We start from the raw sequence: 15449 nt of genomic DNA on the forward strand, positions 1-15449 counted from the left end.
AAGCTGTTGATTTGTATACTGATATGCATAGTGAAGGCACTGGGGAGTGTTGGTCAGTGATAGCTGCTAATGTCTGGGTTTAGCTCGGCCTGCCGTCTTTTTTAATTATTGCTTTAGCTAGCATTAAATCTGTGGATAACATAGACCTCAGAGTAGTTACTCCTTTGAATGGCAGTCCTGGGATTCTGAAAGCTCTGGACAGTTACAGTGATTGGCCAGTAGTAATTAAGATGAAATGGGTATCTATTACCATGCTTGGGTTTAAGTCAATTGCATACAATAATATTAGAGAGATCTTGTTTTTTGTTTGTTTGTTTGTTTTAATTGATTGCTGATTCATTAGGAGTCAATGATATGATTATTACTGTTTAAAGAAACAAGTACTTTGTGTGAGCTCAACTGTTGAAGACATTAAGTGTGTTTAGTTTATAACAGGGGAGACCTAGCAGACCGAGACAGTGATCATTAAAATTTTTTTAAATAATCCCTATTGATCACAGTTGGATGTATTGCAACAACAACCAGAACACTTTCAAGTCAGATGTGAATTTTAATCTCAGCTCCAAGACTAACGGGTGAGCCTAGGGTGGGAATGTTTTCTGTCAATATTTCCGTGACTACCGATGGGGAAGGAATGCCTACTGCAGGAGGAATTGTGAGGAATAATGAAGAGGTGTGGAACAGGGCTTAGCAGGGTTCCTGGCATAGTAGGTTCTCAGGAATTCTTCCCTCCTTTTTTCCTTTGTGTCTTGACTGAAAGAGGAATATTTGGAATGAGCACACTTTGGTTTGGGTTACCACAGTAAAATAGATTGAAGATATCCTAGAATAAATAGTTATCTTCAGTATCAAAGCTACTCTAAACACAGATCTTGGTGTTGACTTGTTTCCTGCAAAACCAGATTCATAATCAAAAAAGCGTCCTTTTCATTGACAAAAACATAAATAGGTGTGCCTCTAAGTGCAAGACTCTTTGGGAAAGTGTCTAATTTTTACAGGTCAACAATTGAAATTTCAGGGGTTTGTATGCCAAGGATCTTTTTCTTGCTGTTTCCTTACCTGCTCCATTTTTGTTACATTTTTTAAACGAGGGGAAGAATCACTAACACTTAACTTAAATGCTTAATGTGCTAGTCAACTATTAATTAAACTTGAATAGCCGGTAACCAAAAACTGAATCCAATGTTATGAAACCTTTCATTTTATATTGCTGAAATCTGTACCCCTTTTATAACCTATAGCCTTTCTGCTACGATTTTAATCTTTTTTACCTTAAAGGCAGGGAAAATTATCAGCATTTTCATGCAAATTAATTCTTCATTTATTAGGGCATTGCTGAATTGCTCGTTGGGAAAACTAAATAATTTCACTTAGGTAGTAGCACTTTTTAACTTTTCTGTCCACTTTGTCTCCCGAGGAAACCTTCTGCCCCTGTGCATTTTGAAATGAGAATCACAAAAAGCACAAATAAGTGGCTGATGGCTATATAATGTCATAGGAAAAACAGGACATAGAGAAAACAAAACTACATAAACACAGGTTGGAAAAAATTCCTAGGATCTTGAGAGTTAAATGAGTTCCCCGTGGAACTGGTCCTTTGTCATTTACATTTGTCGTGTAAATTTCAGTTTCTCTTCTCCAACCTGCTGACCCTCTTGCCACTCTGTCAGCTGGATCTCTCCTTGGAGAACCTCCTTTCCACCATTTACATCTGCAGAATTTTTACTTAAGACTAATATGAACACATTTGTTACAAACTGTGGGCCATAGCCTTTCCACAGAGCTGCAGTTCAGGGTGGTCGGCTGCTCCTTTCCTGACCTTTCTGTACAGGTAAGTCCTCTGACTCACCTCATTCACCACCATGTAGAAACAGCACTAGGCGTATCTACTGGGCCTTAGAAGTCTGTATAATTTCCCAGGTGTTGAAAACAGCTAAGCAGGTGCCCTCCAAAGAACATCGCACCCCCTTCTGCGCCGACTGCCAGAGACGTTCTGAGTTGCTGACTTCTTTCTTTGGGGGAGGAGGGATTTTTGTCCTAGCCATTACCACACTTCCTCATGCCTTCAGTTGACACCTTTCCTTCTATGGTTGGCTGTTCTCCTTTGCCCCATTCTGATTTCTTTTTCTTTCCATACAAAAACCAAACAACAACACTTTGTGAGCTGCATGAGATCGGGGACCTTGTCTGTCTTGCTCTCTGGAGTGCCCAGCACCTAGAACAGTGCCTGACAGATAACAAGGACTCTGTCTTTGACGACTTTAGTCAGGCTTCCCTAAGCCCTCTCCTCGACTAGGCTTCACTTGCTTCCTCAGCCTCCTGCTTCCTCAGCCTCCTACTTCCTCATTGGACCAGCACAGCTTAGCTGTAGCAAGAATCTCACTACATCAGTGTAGAGAGAGTCCCTTACTCTCCATGTCCGATCACCCTTGGTATCTGGTCAAATTCCTCACCCCATCCCCTTTCCCGCCATCATCTCCCACATGATATCTGATGACCTTGACCTTCCCTCACCAAGACTATTCCTGGGTCAGTTTAGCAAGAATCCCCCTACTCCATGTGTCCTCTTAGTGACTACCCCTGGTCATTGGCTATAAATCCCCAGCCGTCTTTTTTGTATTTGGAGTTAAGCCTGATCTATCGCTCTTATTGCGATAGTCTTGGCACCTATCTCGGCAGTCCTAAATAAAGTCTTCTTTGCCATTTTAGCAAGTGTGAGATAAATTTTTTCTTTAACATAGACTCATAGAAGGTGGGGTCCAGCTTTTCTTGAATGACGTCATTGCCGCTTTATGGCTCCTGGTGCTCAGACGGCCCTGCTTTATAAGCCGTCCTCCATCAGTAACGGTTAAATTTTCTTGTAGGCATTTTGAATCGTCACTTTTCTGGCCGCCTGAATATTTTTAAAATTTTTACCCTTCGTTAAACTCTGAGAATGATGAATAGGTACAGACCATGTTTCTCCAGTCATGTGTATTGTATGAGCCAAAGATTTTTGCTTCTGTTCTTCTATTTCTTGTTTAAGAACAAAAGTGAGGAAACCACTTAGGACCCCAGGCTGGCGTGACAGTTTAATCGTTCTGCAGTAGAAAAGACAGCTGAGTCTTGACTCCTGTGATTCTTAATGTGATTCGTGCCTGCAGATTAGTTGAAATTAATCATCCTGAACCTTGGAAGAAAATGATTTGTGTCTGGATTTTCTTAGTTATATTTTCTGTACTTTTCCTAATTAATAGTTTTTTGAATTATATATATATTTTGTTTCCTAAGTTTATTATCCTATTTTGAATATGCAGTTGACCCTTGAGCAACCCCGATTTCAACTGTGCAGGTCCACTTATACATGGATTTTTGTGGTTTTTTTGATAATAAATACAGTATTGTACTATAAATGTATTCTCTTATGATTTCTTAATGTTCACTTTCCTGTAGCTTATGTTATTGTAAGGATACCGTATATAAATACATATAACATACAAAATATGGTTAATTGACTGGCTATGTTATCAGTAAGGCTTCCAGTCAACAGTGGGCTAGTAGTAAAGTTTTGAGGGAGTTAAAAGTTATATGTGGATTTTTTACTATGCGGGGGTGTGGGTGTCCGTAACCCTTGTGCTGTTCAAGGGTCAACGGTATATAAAGTTACCTCATATCAACTTAATGGGGAATAAATTTTCACATATTTTCTACATTACAGTTAAATATCAGGCCTTAGATCTGTTCTTTTTTCAAATATGTGGACTTTAAAAAATTTCATTAAAATTTAATTTATACCCTGAAAATATAAATGATGGTTTTCAACATTCTCTTAGACATATTTATCTTAGTGTTCAACATAAATATTTAACGTACATTTCTAAATAGTTTTATTGGAAAAGTATGAGACTACAACTTTAAAATTTAAATTTGGTTTCTTCTGTCATCTTCACACTGTCAACAAATAATTTATAAGTTTCAGTCTAAAATGCAGGATTACGTAAGTGTTATCTGCTCAGTTACGAAGCACACGTGTAGCCATGGCCCATTCCGTGCTGTCACTCCTGCCCTGGCGTGCTCCCCGCCTGCTGGGCAGTAGCTGTGAGATCGCCGTGTGCGACTTCAGGGCGCAGCAGTGCCGCGGCCTGGAGCACAAGCCCAGGCTCAGAGGTAGGACAGCTCCGGAGTTCCAAAACACTCAACTCCCTCCCTCTCCCCTCTGTTTTCTTTCTTTTGTTCCCTCTCTTTTTGTTTTTTTCATTTTTTTTCTGTGAAAGATCAGAGACTTTCTTATTTTTTAAGGTGAATACCAACAAAAGAGATGCTGACCATTTGGCCCAATTCTGAATGAATTTACACTTGTGTTAGAGGTTTTTAAGTAGAATCCTTAGGAAGCAGTTATTAAGTGAAAAGAACTATCAGTGCCTAAAATCCTTGTTAGTAACGTAACTCGCTTTGGCACCAGCGTCGCCGTCCTTAATGCAGGCCCGGCGTGGTCTTTGCTCCTATTGCAGCATTAATGAAACATTTGGCAGAGAAGACAGATGGTGCTGACATAATTGATCTTCATAAAGGAAATGCCAGCTTATCCTTACATCATCCGGACTTTCACTGACCTGTCTCTGTGCTTTTTCCTTTTTTGCTGAAAGTTCGATCCTCTTAGACCGATGAAGTTTCCAGCACTCAGCATGTTATTTTAGAGCTTCTGTGTCATTAATGAAAATTGGCTTTCTTCTGAATGAGAAATTCATCTGCACTCCATGTTACATGTAACAATAAAAGGAAGCTCAGTATTTGTCAGACACTTAGATTGTTCCTTTAGCCAGCTCTGGCTAACACAGGGCACACCTCTTGTTTCTAGGTAGCTGGGACCATAGTGACTCCACGGTTCATGCCTTGTGGGGCTGGGGTGTCTTTTGGGGGTGGAGTGGAAAGGGGGAGATAAACATTTGAGAAACTTTAAGCAAATGAGTTGTCCAAAGCTTAGCAAGATCAGCTGAGTGTGAAGAGCCAGACCATCAGGCGAGGAGGGCGTCTGTGAGAGGCAGGGAGTTATTAGAAAATAGTGTGTGTTTCCTAGTGGGAACGCAAGAAAAGCAAAAAGAACTGGAACATCAAAAGATGGCATAAGAAAGAAGCAAAACATTAATTTTGAAGTAAAATAAGTAATAGTGATAAAATTAGTATTTTTACTAATTTTAAAATGAGTGATGTTAAGGGCTTTTTCTAGGAAAATAGCTGTGTGCTGTGACAGATGGAAATTAGATTTTAAAGTTCACTATTAGCAAATCATGCTGTTCAGAAGTCACATTTAGCTTATTTTTGTCACTTGAAGAATGCTGGGATTATTTGGAATAGTAGTAAGTATTGACTATTTAACATTTTCTGTGTGCCAAATTCTGCGCTAAGAGCGTGTATAATTCGTGTAGTCTTCTCAAGCGGCCTCAGAGGAGCACATGCTGTTATCCCCAGGAACCTGGGGATGGTGAGGGCAGTTGGCTTTCCTGATGTAAAGATTCAGACTCAGGTCAGTTGGAAGTCCCAAGCCTGTATTCTAACCGTCCCTGTGAGGCAGGGGGATGGAAGGAAGGCGTTAGGCCGAGGAGAACAGCCACCTTCTGCCCCTTCGGTTTTAGAGCAAGACCACACTTTCCACTTGTTTATTGTTGTTACATAGGGTTTCATAAAGTATAAAAGCACTTTTTAGCTCCTGTTGCTGGAGAGCTTGCAAAACATTTTCTATGAAACATAGTTAATTCTGTGCATTTTCAAAGAAAGCAATAAAAGTAATGACTTTGCTCTAGGGAAAGCATAAGATGACTTATTTTAAGCTAATCTTCACTCAGTAAACAAATCATTTTCCCACCAAGAATCAGGTCTATAAAAAGTAATTTTAACTTTAATGTGGAGAAGTGTGGGGATTGAATTCTGCTGGCTTCAGAGTGAATAATGCCACTTACAAAGAAAAGAATCTAAGAAAGGGTTGGCAGAAAGTGAGATGGTTTGGGAGTTAAGCCATGTCTCTTTTTTAAAAGTAATTTTTCTATTTTCCATTTAAATCAATAGTGTTCTGACTTGTGAGTAGCAGAACTGAGTAAGCCCCATTGTTCAACTGAAATACCATTTCTCTTGAGTTATTTTGTGCCAGAGCCCTGAGGAGCAAGGGTTTCAGGAGAGCAGAAGGATTTCATGAGCTCCATTTTAAACATCCTGCCCCTTGGGGGCCAGTACTTTGAACCACATTTGTATGAGGATAGCCAGATACCTAAATTTGAATGAATTTATGACTTGCACTATTTATTAATGACTAAGGTTAATACTCCAGAATTTGATGGTAGATAACAACCACAAATTCTGTTGTTTCGGTGTTCATTGGACCCTTGATTTTTTTTTTTTTAATAGCTATCATTTATTGAGCACCCACTATGTAAGGTATGTTTCTTTCTCTTTTTTTTATCTATTTTATTTTTAAGTTTTTATTTTATTTATTTTTTTTATAATGATTTTTTATTATATTATGTTAGTCACCATACAGTACATCCCCGGTTTTCGATGTAAGGCTCGATGATTCATTAGTTGCGTATAACACCCAGTGCACCATGCAATATGTGCCCTCCTTACTACCCATCACCGGCCTATCCCATTCCCCCACCCCCCTCCCCTCTGTAGCCCTCAGTTTGTTTCTCATAGTCCATAGTCTCTCATGTTTCATTCCCCCTTCTGATTACCCCCCCATTTCTTTATCCCTTTCTTCCCCTACTGATCATTCTAGTTCTTATGTTCCATAGATGAGAGAAATCATATGATAGTTGGACCCTTGATTATTTAAAACAAATGTGCCACATCTTCAGGCTCACCTGATCACATAGAGATATTGAAGGAAATTTCTACTGTGCCTTTGGTAGATATTTCAGTGACTTTTTCTGTTGGGGTGGGGTGGCTAGGGTCATAATAAATATCACTACAATGGCTGCAAGACCTTTTCAGACAGAAACCGTAAGATGGTTACTTTGAGAAATAAAGGTTGCACATCAGGAAATGTTTTATTGTCAGGGGAACATTTAAGGAATCTGACATTTTCCTGAACCAAAACTCTGTGTCTACAAATGTCATAGTCCAGGAAATTGTGACTCATCATTCTTACTATAAACAAATGTACCTTCTTGATTATCTGCAATTTTTGCATTACCCGCTAATTTTTTACTTATTTACTTTTCTAAGGAATAGTTTTTGGGTTTTTTCCCTTTTAAAGCATTGTTTTATGTAAATTGAAATGAAGTTATCTTTGAGTGGTCACCTGCTTTTGAGATTAGCAGTTTGTCACTGAAAAAAAAAATTGTAACTTCAATGCACAGCTTAACCTTTATAAAAATGAATTGTAAGGATTTCTCTTTGAGGGAGTTTAGGAGATTATATATTCTGAGTAACCTCCCGATTGAAATGCCATAAAAAGTTTATAAAGTTTCTTTCTAAATATATTGCTAAGTTGGCACACACAAAAAAAGAGAAACCATAGAGACCAAAGACAAAGTGAAAGCAGGAATCCTGGATTGTTCTGGAATGTTCCTGCTGGGCTTTGGGGATTGAGTTCCCAACTGATGGCCACCCAGGGCAAGGGGGATGGAGGATAAAGCCTCTGGTTCTCCATGTTAGAAAGTCTAATAAGGGATAGGCTCAATGTAATGGTGATTAAGAAATAAACCGGCGGGGGGGGGGGGGCGCCTGGGTGACTCAGTCGTTGGGCTTCTGCCTTTGGCTCAGGGCGTGATCTCGGCTTTATGGGATCGAGCCCCGCATCGGGCTCTTCTGCTGGGAGCCTGCTTCTTCCTCTCCTACTCCCCCTGCTTGTGTTCCCTCTCTCTCTCTGGCTGTCTCTCTCTGTCAAATAAATAAATAGAGTCTTGAAAAGAAAAAGAAAAGAAGAGAAAAGAAAAGAAAAGAAAAAAGAAATAAACCTGGGGGGGCTAGGGAGAGAGAGGAAGAAAACCTGCCTGCCTTTACCTTCACACTAGTGAGGGAGAGGGAGCTGCAGGATGTAAATGCTCCTAAAACATGAGAAAGACTGACATGGGTACAGGTTGTCTGGATTGTCCCTCTGAGGTCCAAAAATCCTCATGCCAAGAATTTAATTTAAAGGGCTCCCAGATTGGTTGCCTCCCAATATGCAAGTGGAAGCCAAATAGAAATCTTCTCTAGAGGAGCACCATTTTAACTCAGGCCTCCACGAATTGCCACAGATAATGTCTTAAGGGAAATCATTTCACAGTCAAAAATCTCAAATTTAAAAAAAAAAAAATGACAAATCAGACAAAATCACCAGCACGAGAAATAGGGCAACTGAAGCAGGGAGTGGACTTACCACTTCCTAATGTAAAATAAGTACATTAAATATACTTTTAAAAATAAACAATGTGATGCTGCTTTTACAAAAAAATAACCAAGAAGCTTGGAAGTATAAGCAGGAAACAACATATTGTAAAGAATGACCAGATTGGAAGAAGACTCAGTAGAATTTCTACAAATAGGGAATATGGTTATTAACATTTAAAAACTCAGTTATTAGGTTGAAGAAATTAGACACAGCTGAAGAGAGAATTAATGAATTAGAATATGGATATAAAGAAATTACCTAGAATGTAGCCCACCAAGAAGTGGAAAGCATGAATGGTTAAGAGACCTGGAAAAGAGAAAATCTTTTCAGAAATAATAAGACAATTGGGACCATTTTGCAGAGGATAACTGGCCCATGTTACCATGAAAATCACATAGCTGTCTAAATATCAAAGTAGACTTTAAAGTAAAAAGCATTGCTAAAGATAAAACTTCATAACCATTAAAAGGTTCAGTTTTATTTAACCATTCTAATTATGTATATTGAACAGCATGATTTCAAAATACAGAGAACAATTTAATAGAAATACAAGTAAAAATAAATCTACAGTCATAGAGGAACATTTTAACAGAAATTTTCTGTGACTGATAGAAAAAAATGGCTCCCCAAATCAGTAAATACATGGATTTGAACAATGTGATTAACAGATGACTTAATAGATATGCTTAGCATATCATACACGAAAGCTGCAAAATATGCAGAAACATACAGGAATATTTAAAAGTCATTAAAGGAAAAATAATTAGGCTATAAAGTTTTTCTCAGCAAATTTTAAAAAATGGAAGTCATACATACAGAGTGTGTTCTTTGAGCAGGATTCAGCCAAAAGTCACTAACAAAAACCAGAGAATGAACAGTCTCACAAACATAGTGTCATGTGAAAGGAGTCAGACATGAAAGAATACATGTTGTATGGCTTCACTGTACGTGAAATTCAAGAATAAGGCAAAATTAGACTCTAGTGTTTATGGATGCATATTAAAGCAGGAAAAGAACAAAGGAAAATGAAATAATTAGTGTAAAAATCAGGATGATGATTACCTTCAGGAGGAGGGGGGCTCATTCAGAACATCATAGTGCAAAAAGGTCCTCTTCATTCTGTTATTTTTTTTTTTTTTAAGATTTTGTTTATTTGAGAGAGAGAGCACAAGCAGGGCTCCGGCAGAGGGAGAAGGAGAAGCAGACTCCCCGCTGCACAGGGAGCCCAAGGCAGGGCTCGATCCCAGGACCCTGGGATCATGACCTGAGCCGAAGGCAGACACTCAACTGACTGAGCCACCCAGGTGCCCCTCTCCTCATTCTATTATGAAAAATGTATTGAGTATCTTTACGTGCATATTCTTTCAAATGAACTTTAGAATGATGTTGCCAATTCCCTAAAACTCTCATTTGAATTTTGATTGGAATTATGTTAGATTTTTAGATTTCCTTTGGGATTATTTACACCCTTAAAATACTGAGTCTTCCCATTTAGAGATATGGTATGTGTTTCCAGTTATTCAGGGTTTTTTGTTGTTGCTTTTAGGATTCCTTAGGAAAATATTAGCACTTTCTTCATATAGATTCCACATTTCATGTTAAGTGCATTCCTAAGTATTAATTTTGCTTCTACTGTAAGAGAGGGCCCTCCTCGTCCCATGTTTTCTAAGTGGTTATGCTGGCACTGCTTATCTTATTAGTTTTAATTCTAGTCATTCGTTTTATTTTTTTAAAGTATATAAAATTTAATTTATATACAATTTATAAAAGAAATGTAATTTTATATATTAATATATATAATTTGATCCCTGCTCTATTTTTTTAAATAATTTTTTATTATATTATGTTAGTCACCATACACTACATCCCTAGTTTTTGATGTGATGTTCCATGATTCATTACTTGCGTATAACACCCAGTGCACCATGCAATATGTGCCCTCCTTACTACCCATCACCAGCCTATCCCATTCCCCCACCCCCCTCCCCTCTGAAGCCCTCGGTTTGTTTCCCAGAGTCCATAGTCTCTCATGGTTCATTCCCCCTTCGGTTTACCCCCCCCCCTTTCTTCTTCCCTTTCTTCTCCTACTGATCTTCCTACTTCTTATGTTCCATAAATGAGTGAAGCCATATGATAATTGTCTTTCTCTGCTTGACTTATTTCGCTTAGTCCTTCGTTTTAAAACAATATTTGTTGAGTTTTTGTTGTGGGGTAGGTATTAGTAGTCACTTTATAATAATTTTTGAATAGACTTATTCTTCCTAGCTTACAGTTGAGAAAATGAAGCTTAGTGGAGGATAAAGAGATTGCTCAAGGTCACACAACTGAGCAGTGGAGCAGGGGTTTTAATTCAGTTACATCTCACAGAAAAACCTCTCTTTCTACCATGGGAGTATATTTTTCTTGATAAATTTAATTCAACAAAAAATCAAATAAAGATATTATGGTATGGAGATGAATGAGGTAATGTAAAATCTCCTTGAAAGATTTAAGGAATATATGAACTATCCAAATTAATGTAGCAGTTTCACTGAGAAATTTAAGGTAGGGGATTAATTCGAGAATAGCCAAGATCTGGCATTGTCTTTCAGTAGTTTAGAAATCATAGAGCCCATTTGTTTATAAAACTTTTGAAATGTTCTCTGAACATCTGTGTCGGTCACATTGTGAAATAGATGTCTTCCCAGTGGTTTTTTTTTTTAATTTATATTTTTTATTTTTATAAGTGACATTTAATGTGAAATCAACCCTGGGTGTGTGTGTGTGTGTGTGTGTGTGTGTGAATGTGTGTGTACATATGTGTGTCGCGTGTGTGTGTGCGTGCGCGCGCACATGTGAAATCAGCCCCAGGGGAGAACCACTACCAGAGACCCAGAGACGAATGATGAAGATGTGGAATGGTGTGGTGGCAGTTGAGGTAGCAGGAAGTGCTGAGATTTGACACACACTCAGGTAGAAGAGGATTTCCCAGATTACATGGGGCAGAGTGCTGAGAGGAGAGGTCCTTTAGTCTCCTTCATTGCTGGGTTTTTCAGGAGAAGAATTCTTCACATTTTTAAAAACCTTAAAATTCACCTGCACTTTTCCTTGCTCTTTCTCAAGCCTTAGATCTTCCAAATACTGTGTCTGCTTTGTGTTCCATGGACAGAAAAGACCTACCCTCCCTTCCCTACACATAAATACACCACACCACTTTCAACGCAGGAGAGGTGACAGGGATGCTTGGTCTCTCACCAGGAATCCTGAAGTGGGTAAAACTGATCGACAACTTTGAAGGAGAATATGACTATGTGACCAATGAGGGGACAGTTTTCACGTTCAAGACAAATCGCCATTCGCCCAATTATCGCCTGATCAACATCGACTTCACGGATCCGGAGGAGTCGAAGTGGAAAGTGCTTGTTCCTGAGCACGAGAAAGATGTCTTAGGTAAGATTACATGCTACTTGACCACTGTGTGCTCTTGTTTTTGGTGAGAAGGCCATCAAATTGGTACAACTCTCATTCTCTGGTGACTGGTTACAAGGTAAAGAGTCTTCAGCCTTCAGTCATGGAGAGTGAAGTGTGTGAATGGCACGACCAGATATTTACTGGATGACATCTGTGTCGTTAGTACGATGTCATGCAGGGTCTTCATAAAAATTGTAGAGTATGAATCCAGGCTTTCAAAGGTAGTTTGCTGTTGTTTTGATATCAGTCCCTCTCTGTGTAGTTATTATTTGATAATCATCACTGACATTTGATTTTTTAAAGCATTTAGATCAGAATCCTTCCTTTTAGCTTTTGAATAACCTTTGGCTGTTTGTATTACACCTGTTGTAGATCTCAGGGTGGATTTACAGTCCTCTTGTTGGAGAAGAGAAGAGACTGTTGTCAGGTGCCACTGAAGCTCACTGCAGTGAGCTACATTAACCTCTGGAGAACCTCCCTGTAGCATTGTTTCAGAGTGCCCTCAAGTTCCCTCTTATTCATTTTCTCTGTGATTTTCCAGAAATGATATGCTGCTTTATAAATTATTCATTGCCTGAAAGCTAATTTGATTAGAATAAGGTCGCTAACTTTGTTACCGTTTTTTATACAAAGGGAGAGTCCAGTACCTTTAAGCCAATGAAGAGTTTACTTGTTGGAGGTGAGCTTCTGCTCATGGGTTGAATAGGGTAGAATCTAGGGCCATCCCAAATTGTGAAGGTAGAAGATAGAAAATTAGGAAAATAATTCCTTTTGGGATCTGCAGAGTGGCCCTGTCTCTGATAAAGCAGTTCTTAATGTGTTTTTCTGTGAATTAAAGCAAACGTATTGGAGTCAGACAGGTCCAGGTTCATGTCCTGGAAAAGTAAGGGACTCTTTCTCCCTTGGCTCAAGGCAGTATCCCCTGTGCTTGGTACATTAAACCTGGCCTTGCTAGAAGGGAAAGGACAGACAGATGATTGTCTCAGGGAGGGCTTTCTGCTGGGCCCTTGCTTCTGCAGTTCCCTTGGCCCTGGAGGAAGCACTCCTCTGGGTGTTGGCTTGAGATTCTCCTCAGCCCTTGGGCATCTGGCTGCACTCCACCACTTCTTCTGTACTGAAGTCTCTGCATCCTCCTGGACAGTTCTATTGGATAGGACCCAAGACAACCCCATGCCTGCTCTTTCCTGCAAAACCCACATCTGGAACTCTGAGGCAGCAGCGCACCCCAGGCCCTTCTCCTGGCTTCTAGATGTTCAGTCATAGTCCTTTTAGCTTCTCAGGTTCGGCTCTTTCATAAGCTGAGGTTCTCCCTGGGGGGAAGGGGGACCTGGAACATGACAGGGGCTCTCTTCAAGGAAATTCCTCCACCTGCCTCCTCAAAATTCTCATTCACCCCCTGACCCTCATTTATATTTGGATGAGGGATCCATGAGCCAAGGAACAGGGTTTTGGCCATTTGCTTTAAACCAGAGGAATCTGGTTTGTAGTGACTTTGGTAGCCTGATGGCTTCTGTCTCAACTGAGACAGAACGTCCCCTCAAGGATGGTAAGAGCCAGCATTTAGTGAATGCTTCCTAAGTGCCTTCACATTTGGTGGGTCCATGAATTGACTTCACATTTGGTGGGTCCAAGCGAGCCTTTAGCAGCGTAAGTCTTCGTGTAGATGCCCTGGGTGTTTTTCAGGAGCAAGTCAGGTTGCGTCAGTGATCCTCGTATAGGGAGCTATGAGAGACAGAAATACTTCCCCAGACATGTGAGTTTTCTGCCTTTTAAAGTCCCAAAGAAGTGGTTTCACTTATGTCTTAAGGTGACAATCTCTTTCACTTGTAGATAGAATGAGATGTAGATCAATGCTTGAAGATTTTTTTTGGGGGGGGGGGAGTGATATATTTTTACTATCTTCCTTCTATAAGGTTATAAGTTCTTTAGACTAGAAAGAGGAAACCTTCAGTATTGACTAGAACGCATCACTGCAAAGAGAAGCGCTGTTGAATTTGCTATGTATCATTAGCGCAGAATGCCCTGCGAGAATAAAAACTAGAGGTGAGTCATAAAGTACAGCCATGAAGTGAGCGCTTTTGTTAATGACAGTCTGCAGATCACCTTGTCTTTATCTTATTCACTCTGTCTGTTTTAAAATTCTGACGTGCTCATAGTTAACACGGAGTGATTATTCTTTGACAGAAATAATTTGCTTCAGTTTTCCCCTGTACTTTCTTTAAAACATGAAGGCCACCTGAAATATATTGCTTGACTGAGGCACTTTAAAAAAAATTGTATTGGACGATGAGCAAATTACTTTTAGATGTAAGAGTTCTTCCGTCCTCTTGGCAGAAAAGCTTGCTAAGGTAACCCAAACAGGGCCCCTGGGTGGCACAGCGGTTAAGCGTCTGCCTTCGGCTCAGGGCGTGATCCCGGTGTTATGGGATCGAGCCCCACGTCAGGCTCCTCCGCTGTGAGCCTGCTTCTTCCACTCCCCCTGTTTGTGTTCCCTCTCTCGCTGGCTGTCTCTATCTCTGTCAAATAAATAAATAAAATCTTTAAAAAAAAAAAAAAAAAAAAGGTAACCCAAACAACCTAGCACTGTTGAGACCCCGGGTGATCCTCGAGAGTTCCCTCTGGCCAGTATCTTGTTCATATTGATAATTAATCATCTTAGAAGCACGAACCGCTAGTTTCTTGGGTTGTAAGAATAAGTGTCAAGAACCCACCACCACCACACCCCACAGCATGAAAAGCTTGTCTTCTCCACATGTTTGAGCTAGATTACCTGCTCCCCGTCCTTCCACTTACTATAGCATCGCTCCCTTAGAGGAGGGGGTGCTGTCCTTACCTCAGGCCGATCCTGTGCACGCCAGCTCGGGGCCAGGGGCCTGCCCTTCTGTTTTCTCCTCTCCCCATCCGCCCGCTCACCTCCTGTCCTGGCTCTGTCACTGACAGCACTATTCCTGACATCGTTGCAACCTTGGGAGTTGAGGAGGACTCCTCTCTCTGCCTTACTGCCCATAACCCCATGGTTACCACATCCTGATGATTTTTCTTGGGAAATGGGTTTCTTTTCTTCCCTCCCTAGACGTTGTTCCAGCTTGATTTGATTTGACTGGCTAATAATGGCAGTAGTGTTCTTCCTCGTCTCCCCTCCATCCTTCCATAGACCTCCATTGTTCTGTAGCCTTCATTGCTATCCTCTATATTTACGTTATCCTTCTGTCCAGACGGTAACTCCCCTGTAATGGCTAAGTGAGGACTAACCTCCCCTGTCCCGCTCACCAAACCCCCTGCAAACCACCACCCTCTCCACCCACCCCACACTGAGTAGCTTTTTTCTTCTTGAAAATGGATGTCTCACTTGTTCTCTTAACCAGTCTCCCTCCCTCCCTGCTGGTCGTTCATATTCCTTTTCTCTCTCTCCTTTCCCAGCTCTGGCTGTCCTTCCTTGAGTTGCCTGTCCTCGCACCACCTCATTCCCCCAGAGAGCTGTCCTGTCTCTGACACCGCCCTAGGCACCCGTCACCTCACACCCCTGTTAAGATGTAGTTCAGTTCTTGCTTAAGGGCTCTTGTGTGTTTGGGGTCCCCAACCAGCCTCTCAGTTACCTTCGCTTACATGTTACTGCTTGTATTTTTATATGATTGTGTCTTAAGGGCAGAAG

The 15449-nt window shown here is 40.4% G+C and overlaps 1 protein-coding gene across 2 annotated transcripts in view; it reads left to right on the plus strand.

The window, feature by feature from the left end:
- PREP (prolyl endopeptidase) overlaps nt 1–15449 on the plus strand; it is a 112003-nt gene that overhangs the window by 48155 nt on the left and 48399 nt on the right. For both annotated transcript variants that reach the window (XM_026511722.4, XM_026511723.4), the window contains exon 8: nt 11585–11776. In XM_026511722.4, coding sequence (XP_026367507.1) covers nt 11585–11776 — 192 coding nt within the window. The remainder of the gene's footprint in view (nt 1–11584; nt 11777–15449) is intronic.

The sequence above is a fragment of the Ursus arctos genome, unplaced genomic scaffold (assembly GCF_023065955.2).
Source record: "Ursus arctos isolate Adak ecotype North America unplaced genomic scaffold, UrsArc2.0 scaffold_13, whole genome shotgun sequence".
NCBI classification, from domain to species: Eukaryota; Metazoa; Chordata; class Mammalia; order Carnivora; family Ursidae; genus Ursus; species Ursus arctos.